Raw genomic sequence first — 11,377 nt, forward strand, 5'->3', positions numbered from 1 at the left:
TCTGATTTAGGAGAGTTTCTTTCTACCACGTTGTGACTCTCTAAGAAAAGGGGCAAATTCTTAGACTAAACAAGTAAAAAATAAAACTGCCTAATGTCCCTGTGTGTGAAAGAAGGAAAGTCAGCGGCCCCCGAATCTCAGGTTAGACAGTGGGAGTGCTCTCAAGGGGTCTGGCTCAGGGCAGGGCCATGGCCACTATTTTAGAGTTGGCTGCAGAACAACAGGGAGGGTCGGGGGTTTGGAGACAACTAAATCAACCAGCTTTGCTAGTGGAGGCTCTTTGGGGGGCCTGGGTCTCTGATGGTGAGACACCTCACTCACTCACTCAAACAAACACAACAAAATGCTTTAGAAAAGCTGTGGGTTTTCCAGACAGGGTTTCTCTGTGGAGCTCTGGCTGTCCTGGAACTCGCTTTGGAGACTAGGCTGGCCTTGAACTCAGAGATCCGCCTGCCTCTGCCTCCCCAGTGCTGGGATTAAGGGCACCACTGTTGCTCCTGCCTCAGCTGTCAACACCTCGAAGCTTGATAATTCTTTTTTTTTTTTTTTTTTTTTTTTTTTTTTGTGGTTTTTCGAGACAGGGTTTCTCTGTGTAGCTTTGCGCCTTTCCTGGAACTTGCTTTGTAGACCAGGCTGGCCTCGAACTCAGTGATCCGCCTGCCTCTGCCTCCCAAGTGCTGGGATTAAAGGCGTGAGCCACCACCGCCCAGCACGAAGCTGGATAATTCTTAATTGGAAAAATGGTAGTTAAAATTTTTTAAATGAGACAGAAATACCATCCTCTAGGGAGGTTTGAAATAAAGCCAGGAGACTCTGTCTTCATTACCTCTCATGCTGTTCATATTTATTAAGCACGTTCCACAAACAACCTAAACATAAGGTTCAGACCTTGGAGGGAGCAGCTGACTGACTTGGAAACTGCAGACCCGGTGGCAGAGAAGGGCTAACTTTAAAGCTTTATATGAAAACAACCAATTCCCCGCCCTTCAAACCTTCAAAGTACAAAGTGGAAATCACGTCAGGGCTTTGTGGACAGTTTCCTAAGGTGTACCTGGGCACCCGGCTTCCTTCCAGGAAGATATCTGCGCTTTAAAGAGAAACCTCAAAGGTCCGTGTGCAGCTCTGTCCCTGGGGACCCTGGAGGACCCATTAGGGGCACAAGGACTCGAGCTTCTGCTTCCCCTCAGGACAGCCGTGAAGAATTTCTCATCTTCAAAAGAAAGGGTGCAGGTAGAAGGGTGGATGCTAATGAAATATCTGGCTAAAGAGGGGGAAAGAGTCTGGAGGAGGGAAGTAAGGAAAAAGACGGAGGAGAGGAAGAGGGCGGCCAGAAGAAATACACACTTCGCTGCATCTTTGAAACCGCAAGCAGCTCATTTTCATTATTCCTAACCTTAAAACGGCCAGCACGTAACGCTGTTGTTTCTGGGCAAAGGCACCCAGCCCAGCTCGCCGGGGACGTTCGGCGAATGTTCAAGTTTGTACCCTTTCTGTCGTCCGTCAGTTTGGAGCCCGGTGCTCTAAAGGGGTCCCAGGATAGTCTTGGAGGCAGGGAGGGGAACGTGCCCAGCAGAGCCAGACCTGGCCATTTGCAACCTCAGAAGTTTTCAGAAGCAAGGTCCCTTTTTGCAGAAGTCTGCCAGCACCTCTCGGGCTGTCCCCAACTGGCATGTGCCAAGAATGCTCTTGCGTGGCGGCGTCCAGGTTAAGCCTCACCGTTCTCTCCCTCTCTGGCTGCCCACGCGCACGCACGTCCATATTCCGGGTCCTGGACCCGCTCACGTTCAGCCTGCCGTGCTCACCGAGGTTCCTGCGGCCGCAGAGGCGCGATGCTGGAGGGCTGTGGTGACGCGCTAAGGCCCGGGGGCAGGCGGCCCTCCCGGGCCGCAGCGGGGACGCCCGTGGGCACAGCACCACCCGGAGGTGGAGGCGGCGGCAAGGCCAGCAGCTCCTCTCCCGAGGTCACTGCGCTATCCTGCTCTGGCTCTTCGCCCCCACCGCCCCCGCTCGCGGGCCCGCTCCCTCGCTTCTTATCCTCCTCCTTCTTCCACTTCATGCGACGGTTCTGGAACCAGATTTTGATGTGTCTCTCAGTCAAGTTCAGCATCACTGCCAGCTCCACCCGGCGAGGCCGGGATATGTATTTGTTAAATAAGAATTCCTTCTCCAGCTCCAGCAGCTGCGCCCGCGTGTAGGCTGTACGGGTCCGCTTGTTCTCCTCCGGCTCCACGGCGTACGCACCGCCTGTGGGCGACACAGTGGGTCAGTGCGGTCCCCGGGGCCCCACTATTTCAGCCCAAATATTTCATCCCTAGCCCAGGGACGGCCCTCCTACTGATTGTGAGAGGTCAGTCCAACCGCAGCTCTTCGCTCCAGAGTCCACTGTGGCTGCACCACGATCTACCCCAGTCCACCCATCCCTTTCTCCTAGGCCACAACCGCGCCGGCTCTCACCTCGGATACCACGCTTGGGTCTGCCAACTAGTGGTTTCTAAAGTGGTTCATTTCATGGATGATAAAATGGTTAAAATGCACATAGACACTTTGATTGGTTCCGTTCTACTAAGGCAATAATATGCCTTAAACATAGGATTTTAAACAAACTTTCTGACGTTGACCCAGAGCAGTCCGACTGTATGAAATGGGGTTCAGATTACTATCCCGTCTTTATAGGGATCTATACAACCAATTAACATTTCTAGACTAAACTTTTACCACACACAATGCTAATTTTCTACTTTATTCACTGTTTCATTAAAACAATGCTAAACTCTACACATGAAATTATTTTAAGAAGATCGGCGTCATGGTGCAGTCTTTAATTCCAGCATACAAGAGGCAGAGGCAGGGGCAGGCAAATGCAGGTCAGCCTGATCTCCATAGCTAGTTCCAGGCCAGCAACAGTAACATAATGAGATCCTGTCTCAAAAACACTTTTTAAAATGAATTTATAACTCATGAATGGATGCAGATCGCAGTGTGAAAGATCGCGCTGCTCATTAAGTTATGGGCATATTTTTGTTACATCTTTGAATACATGTTATTATTTAAATATTTATTAAATGTTCATGTGTAGGATATGCAGGTGGGAGCGCTGTAGCGCGGGAGGCGGGTGGCCAACTCTTGGAAGCTGGTTCTTTTTTTTTTTTTTTTTTTTTCGAGACAGGGTTTTTCTGTGTAGTTTTGTGCCTTTCCTGGATCTCGCTTGGTAGACCAGGGTGGCCTCGAAGTCACAAAGATCCGCCTGGCTCTGCCTCCCTAGTGCTGGGATTAAAGGCGTGGGCCACCACGGCTCGGCTTTTTTTTTTTTTTTTTTAATATGAGGTTCCATGGATTGAACTAAGGTCTTCAGGATGGCAAAGGGAACATTTCTTTACACACGGAGCCATCTCCCTGGGCCCATATATTGTTTTTTAAATGTAGCTATATTGTAATTAGCCCCAACTTGAGAGGTAATTGTCACTCTAATTTCAGTTAGTACCCTGCCTCTGAGAAGAAGAAATACCGTTTTGGGGAAGGTCACATTTAGCAGGAGAGAGTTCATTCCCCACTGTGCATTGTACCACCAATATTAGCAGAGGCCGGGTCCAAGCGGAACTGAGAGGGTTTGGGAGAAGGGATGGAGAGCCGAAGGGCTTGTCAGTCTCAGCTCCAAACCCTCGTCTAGAGCAAGCAAGTCGCCAAGTCTGGGTCCTTCCTGTCCACCCACATGCCCGGGCTGTGGACACTGGTTAGGGTTCTCCACCAAAGCTCAACGAAGAGGCTGAAGCGGACTTGACTCAAGACAGAGGGAGGGGCGGGAGCGCGTTGAAGGCAAGGAATTAATTTCCTGGATGGAATCTGCTCCCCGGTTTTCCCCAGGCCAAGAGGAGGCACCGGAAGCTGAGGTGAGCCCCCTAGGACCACTCTTTGGAAAGCAGCTTTTCTCCCCAGGAACGCCTGAAAACCACGCAGCCCTTTCCCGGAAGAGGAGGGGGGAGAGACTTACCCTTAATGAAACATTTTAAAAGGCCAACCACGGTTTCATAAACGTAACTCACAAGTTCTTCCGGCCCCTGCCCTCAGCTGCCCACCTTGCTAAATCCTAGTGGAAAGCTGTAGGGATCTGTGTCCAGCTAACCGAAGCTAAAGTTGGAATCTGCTGGTGAGAAAATGCTCAGAGTTCCCCAGTCTGACCTTTTCTGGGACTCAGAGTAGAACGGGCCTCTGATGAAGTTCTGTTAGGTCCAATTATTTTCAAGTAGCTGTCGCCATTAGTATTCATATTTCTACTATGAACCCTTTGGTCATTGTGCCCTTGCCAAGGGTTGTGAAAACCCACTAAGCAGGCGCAGGTGGGCTCGCTAAACTTTGAAGTTCTTCCAAAATGGAAACGCTGGGAGCGCCCTGCAGGCCTCCACCCGGAGAAGAGAGGCTGCCAGAGTCGGAAATGCAAAGGGTCAAAAAGGACCCGCAATGGCTCCTGGCGCCCGAATTTTGCAGTCCGAAGGTGTCTCCAAAGTGTCCTCCAGACACAGGAAAAGCTGTCGGCTTTCCTTCAGAATTTTCTCCCTGGTTTCTTTCCACTCTAGTCCAGCGCAGGAGCCAGGAGCGGATAACCAGAAAGAGTCGCCAGGGCTCTGAGGGAGGGAGCCCCAAAAGACAGACGGAATCCCTGGCAAGAAATTATGGACTGAGAGCCCCCTGGGTGGAGGGGCCGTCTTCAGGCGGTCCAAGAACCGGGTCTCAGCGACTTTTGGCTTTGGCCTTGAGACACCTCTGCAGCATCTACCTACTCCATCAGCTTGGAATTGGTCAGAGGTGAGGGACGGCCGCCCCCAGCAAGAGTGTGAGCCCTTGTCTTAAATCAGGAGTTTTGCCTCAGCGAGAAAATGAATTAGCGAGAGGTACCCCTGGGACCTTCGTGAGCCTTGCTACTCCAGACACTCTCAAGAGCTTTCTTGGCTGCTCCTGGAGCAGTGTCAGGCTTCTTAAACAGGCCCTGAAGACACGACGTTGAGAATTCTCAGGGGATGCCAACGCCAGCTTCTTAACCCCTGAGTTCCTGACAGTCAGTCAGAAGGCAAAAGAAAAAGTAGCTATTTGCAGTACAGGTGTGACCAGAAGTGGCTGCAGCCCGGAAGAGATAACATTGTGCAGCGGCGGGCACAGGCCCCACGCAAATTCGCTGCCAGCATCCGGCGGGGAAGGGACCTGGGGCTTTGCTCTGCTTCGCCTCTCCGCTGCCAGGAAAGACCTAGCACAAAGCAGGCGGCGCCCAGAGCTAAGGAAACCCGGGGTTCTTGCTTCACTGAGCCAAATTGCAAGAAGACCCTCCTTCTGCTACTTCCTGGGACGCAGCGCGAGAAGACCCTTCGAACACTTTGGGTTGGTCCAAGAAGAAAGGGCACCCCAGACGCCTCTCCCAGTTGCCATGCTCGGGATCCGCCTTTCGGTGAGCCCCCTCAGCCTGTCCCTGTTCACTCCCACCCCTTACCCTACTCCAGGGCCTCCGGACCCTGGGCAGGCCCGGATGGATCAATTTTCCTTTTCCTTCCTGCTTTTCTGTTTCTACTCGGTGCCTCTAGGAGGCCCGTTTTCTTTAATAAAGCCACCAGGACAGGGCAGGTAAGTGAAGGGCCTGAGGCTTCGAAGAGGTTCCAGCCTAGGTCAGAGACATCTTGCTTAACTGGGTGCCCACTCCCTGGAAGTCTTCGGCTTCCAGATCCCCCGCTGCAGAAGGATCCCAAAAGTTCAGAAGCTCCGAGCCTGGGTAGGCCTCGGCTCTCTCGGGTGTGCGAGCCGGTTCCCAGGTGAAGAAAGGCTTAGGACACCCGCAAAGAGGGAGGAGGGTTCCAGATGAATGGGCCGGTTGGCCTCCCTGGAGTTTATGCTAAGCCCGCTTTATCCCTGCGGGTCCGAGAGGATCTCGGAAAAGGCCCAGGAGAGCGCTTGTAGATAGTGGCAGCTGAGTCTACACTTGGAGAAGAGAAAGGGAGAAAGCGCCAGACTTACCTGCCCACTGGCCTTTCCAGGAGTGAGCTTTGGTGGATTTCATCCAAGGGAAAGGGAGCTGAGCGCGGCTGGGTTCTTCCAGGCCCGCAGGCTCCGTTCCATTCGGGAAAGGCCCAGAGGGCGGGTGGGCGAGCCCGAGCTGAGCTGGAAGGTGGTGGTGGAGGTGCGCCACGGCAGGGTCTTCGGCGAGCGGGGGCACTTCGTAGGGGGAGATGTCCGGGGGACTTCCCTGCTCCAGTGTTCCCAGTGCGCCTGCGAACTGGGGTGGCGGCGGAGGTGGGGGCTGGCGGCCCAAGTACAGGCACGCAGGGGGGTTAGCGCTGAACTCTGGCACCGGGCCCCTCTGGTACGCGCACGGGTCCTTGTAGAGCTGTGTGGCCGCATAGTACTGCTCCTCGCCGTTCATGGTGGCAGCCGGCACTGGGGCAGCAGCCCCGGGGAGGGATCTACAAGCCAGGCCTCGGCGCTGTGCGGCTCGCGGACTCCCAGCGCCACCCTAGGTCGCTTTGACAGTTCTCCCCCGCTCTCGGGGGAATCAGGGGCTGGCGGGGTGAGGTGGGGGGGGGGGCAGACAAGCCGGCCGCCGTGCCATAGGCTCAGAGGCACCCCACGTGGCTCAGCCTGGAGCCATTATTGGCCCGGCGGACTGCCTTAAGAAGGAGGCCCAGGTGCCCGCGAACACCTGCACTTATTTCAATTCTCCCTCTCTCTCTGCCGGCCGAACCCTCCTCCGTCCACCGCAGGCGGAGGTCTCCAAAGCGCACAAAAATACCAGAACGTTTATTCTTTTACAGAATCCCTTCCATCGCGCTTTCTTTAAAAGTTTACATTCCCACCCCCATCCCGGCTTTTGTTTGTTTTGATTGATTTTGTTTGTTTTGTTTTGTTTAAGACAGGGTCTAATTTTGTAGCCCGGGCCGGGCTGCAACTCACTGTGTAGTCCAGGCTGGCCTCAAACTCCCGCAAGCTGTCACCTTTATCCTCCTCAGTTCTGGGATTGCAGGTGTAAGGCACCACTCCGAAATTTTAATTTTCATGTATTTTTAATAATATAGGTAACTATCAGCTCAATAGTATGATTTGCAAAACTTTAAGATTACACATCTCAACTGTTGAAGAATGGAGGTTTTTGTTTGTTTGTTTGTTTTCTTTTTGTTTTTTCTCTGTGTAGCTTTGGAGTCTGTCCTAGAACTCACTCTGTAGCCCAGGCTGGCCTCGAAACTCACAGAGATTCCCCTGCATCTGCCTCCCCAGTGCTGGGGTTAAAGGCGTGGGCTACCACAGCCTGGCGAACAATAAGAGCTTTTAAGAAATACTTGCAGAACACAGCTTTATAAGCCAGAAACTGTCGTTTTTGTTTTATTGCTGAAACAATTATTCTTATTTCTTTTATTTTCATTTGTATTTGTGTTTCCAATACTTCTAGCCTTCAGACTGTTAACTTTGAAAAAAACTACAGTGACTTAATTTTTAAGTTGAAGGCTACTGTTATCAAATTTAATTTTAGGAATTGGAATCTATTTGAGTAACTCAGAGCATAGCTTCCCAAATGTGCCAAAGGCAAAGGCAAGTGTCGCCTTTGTAGTTGACAGTTTGGACAAGGGATTGAAACAAAGTTTCCAGACCCCTGACATCTGTCCTGGAGATCCTGGTAGAATCAATCTACCCGCAGAGAAAATGCACTCTGTGTTGTTGAAACAGCCCGGCAAGATGATTGGGTTCCTAGAAAACGAAATTAAAACACTGCATGTTCAAGGATGCCTGGTTTGCAACTGTCAGATACTCTGGGGACCTGCCTTTAACATGGTCACGTGTGTGTGTGTGTGTGTGTGTGTGTGTGTGTGTGTGTGTGTGTGTGTGTGCGCGTATGTGTCCCTGCTGGCAAGGACCCAGTGGCCATGGTGTTCATTCTCTGGAGTGTGTGTTACAGAGGATGCTGACTCACTGAGTCCTGGCCCTCCAAGGACACTGGAAGATTTTGGAACCTCTTTGCATCTTTGCAGAGAGCCCCTGGAAAAGAAATCACTGCAGCCCGACTCAACCAAACCATACACTCATGTTTAGAGCTTTGCAGCGTTTTAATATGTTTTTTTCTACATGCATTCAGGTGGAGTGGGCTATTTTGAACAATTATTAAAGGCAAAAAAAATTATGAGAGTTTTGAACTCTGAAATTTCTTTCCCTCCTAGGATTTTATTTTCTTGCTGGCTGCCCAGTACTGATGTGCGAGCCTGGACTCTACAAAGTCCCAGGCTCCTGCACCGGTTCTCACTGAGGGAAGCCAGGCCAGAGGGGAGAGTGTCTCTGATTTCTTCAGGGAAAAGGGCCACCTGTGGCCATCGGGGGCCTGGGAGTGAAAGGCCCGGGTGCCGCGCACCTAATCTCTACAGGCCCGCCTCAAAGAGTCCATTGTTCAGGGTGGCGGCCCGGGACTCGACGCTATCTCCTTGACCGCCAGTGGTCACATCGATCGGAAGGACGGGCCGGAGGGGGCGGCGCGGACGCAGGGTGTTGACCCTCGAAGATAATCTGCTGTAGCCGTGCGGGTTGACTTGGTGATGCGGTTATGTGCGGGGTCTCGAGCTTGGGACAAAGATAGGCAACTTCCCTCACGGTTCCGCCACCTCACCTGGGCAATCCCCCCCCCCTCCCCGCTAGATACTCACTGTTCTCTCCCTGCCCACCCCCAGCTTCGCCCGTCACCCCCGGAGTGTTTACTTAACACTTCTGGCCCTAATTGGGTGCATTTCGGTAAATTGGCTTCCATCTCGATGCTTCGTTTGTTCCCATTTAATATTTTTGCTGGGCCTTGCAAAAAGAAAAGTGTCTCCCGGCAGAAAACAAGGTCAAACAAATCTTTCCCCCAGGCTGAGCAAAAAACGCGAGGGACGGACCCTTCCTCCCCCGCCCGTGTGTGTTTGTGGCACATTCTTGTTTTCACAACTAGTATTTTCTCATCTCCTTCCTTAAAAAGGGACTCAAGAAACAAAGATCCAGTAGCCCTTTGGTATAACTCTTAGGTAGGCCGATGTCTCCCGGGTGTTTTTGACTGGTTAATGGTTGCCTGCATACAGTAGAACCTCCAGCGAGCAAGATCACTCTGCGGTTCTCTGCTTCTCTGGCTGGCTCCCAGTCCATTACAGGTGATGAAACGCGTTTCCGCTCCGCATCCCCGGCCTCCTGTGCCTCCTCCGCCTCCAGCAGGCCTCAGAGATACCCAACCATTAGGCAAGAGCCTTCCCGAGCCATTTAACAGCAGCTCTTATGGATAAATAAACAAAAAAGGCTGTAAACCAATTATAGTGTGGACAGTGAAAAAGTCTTTTATTATCAGGACGTCCTGATAATCCCTGCTGACACTGGGGTCCCTACCTGCTCTTTTTACCCTCTGCTTGTGCCAAGACTGTGGTTCAGCCCTGGCTATCTCCTTCAGTGGTTTTGTAGGCATACCAAAGGCTGGTTTGGGCTAGATGACAGGAATTAAGCCATTGTATCCCAGTTTGTGTGCGTTTGTGCGTGTCCGTGTGTGTCCCTGTGTGTGTGTGTGTGTGTGTGTGTGTGTGTGTGTGTGTGTGTTGGGGATTCTCAGCAAAGACAGGTTTACATGAAATTTAATTTTTAAGACCATATTCATTTCAAAATTAATTGCTGTTAAGTAAAATGAACGGGCGGTGGTGGCTGGTGGCACACGTCTTTAATCCCAGCAGAGGCAGGTGAATCTCGGTGAGTTTGAGGCCGGGGCAGCCAGGACTATTACACAGAGAAACCCTGTCTCGAGGGAAAAGAAAAGAAAAGAAAGAAAAAAAGTTAAAACGAAATTATGCCCTGAGTTGAGAAAACCCAGTAAAGCAAGCAATGTATATTTAATGGGAGTGCTACTTCATGATTGATTTTTGACTTGCCTGAGATAGCATGGACGTTAGTGGCCTAGGAGATTTTGCTCAGGGACCCGATCCAGACTCAGCGTCCTGTAGCACAGTGTCTCATCGACCTAATAGTAGCCAGCACAGAAATGCAGCTTAAAAGTGGATGGCCACGGCACAGCTGTCTTACACTGCATCCCACTAGCTCCAGTGTGCTAGGAGAAGCAGTAAGGGCGGCGGTGGGGGAGGGGACGACTCTGGAGGTCCCAGTACCGTGGCTGGCCACACGTGTCCTCTTCAGGAGTGAGCCACCACCAGCCAGTTCCACCCTTTCAGGTTTCATTCTTCTGTTCACTAGGAAGCAGAAAGGAAAACCACTGGAGGAGTCAGACTCCCAAGCAGTCACCACCAGCTTCGGCCCTGGCCCTGCCCCCAACTCCGTGCGGAGCCTAGAAGCTGTACACTGACCGCTCTGCCTGGCTTTCCCCCAAGCTCCCCGCCTGATCCAAGTCCTCTAGAGTGAGCTTCCATTACGTGACCCTTCTGCCTTCTCCCCTCCCGCACCTACTCCAGGGAGGCGACTCTCTTTTCTTCCACACTGCCGGGCCCCTCCTGCAGCCTCCCATAGTTTGAATGGTTTTTATTGGTTTCCATGCTATTTCTTGATTAAGAATCCTTACTGTGTGCTTGCTTATGAGCAGTGAAAACTCAGTAGTAGAAATGTATTCTGGGGGCTGGAAAGATAGCTCAGAAGTGAGAGTGCATGCAGAGGACTTGGGTTTGGTTTCTGACACCCTGTATGAAGCTCACAACTGCCTATAACTCCTGCCTCAGGGGACCATGCCTTCTTCTGGCCTCCACAAGCACCTGCACTCACATGCATACACACACACACACACACACACACACACACACACACACACACACAACTTATTTATTTTGATGTGTACCAGTGATTTGCCTGCATGTATGTATGTGTGTGCACTACATGCATGTCAGGTGCTGGAGGTCAGAAGCGGGGGATGGGGAGGGCAGATCCTTTGGAAGTGGAGTTATGGACGGTTGTGACCTGCCATGTAGGTGCTCTCTACCACTGATCCCCTTTAGAATCCTTTAGAATCCGGAGCCTTTAGAATCCAGTCTGGCTGCCTTGACATTATCCTAGCTTATTATAGAGTAGGTACTCAAATACATATTTTTAGACAAGCTCTCAATCCACAAAGGCTGATCTTGAACTCACTAAGTAGCTGACAATGGTTTTGAGCTTCTGATCTTCCTGCCTCCCTCTCCAGAGAGCTGGAGCTACACTCAGGAGTCAGTACCCTAGCTTTTGGTTTAACTTTTTCTTTTTCTTTTTTTTTTTTTTTTTTTGTGATGGAGGTCAAAACCAGGGTCTTGTATATGCAAACTAAAAGCCTTACAAGCTCATTCACAGGCACACTATGCTTCAAGAACATGAACAGGAGCTGGAGAGATGGTTCGGTGGTTAAGAGCATGTACTGCTCTCATCGAGGACCTGA

At 51.4% G+C, this 11,377-nt stretch overlaps 1 protein-coding gene across 1 annotated transcript; it reads right to left on the minus strand.

Annotated features, from left to right (window-relative positions):
• Positions 1-1,798: 1,798 nt before the first annotated feature.
• On the minus strand, positions 1,799-6,400 carry Pdx1 (pancreatic and duodenal homeobox 1). The gene is made up of 2 exons (XM_036171610.1): positions 5,995-6,400; positions 1,799-2,244 (listed from the first exon to the last, which is right to left on the minus strand). Exons 1-2 carry the CDS (start codon positions 6,398-6,400, stop codon positions 1,799-1,801), a joined length of 852 nt encoding a protein of 283 aa, XP_036027503.1.
• Between the last annotated feature and the right edge of the window lie 4,977 nt (positions 6,401-11,377).

Source organism: Onychomys torridus, chromosome 22 (genome assembly GCF_903995425.1).
Source record: "Onychomys torridus chromosome 22, mOncTor1.1, whole genome shotgun sequence".
In the NCBI taxonomy this organism is placed as follows: Eukaryota; Metazoa; Chordata; class Mammalia; order Rodentia; family Cricetidae; genus Onychomys; species Onychomys torridus.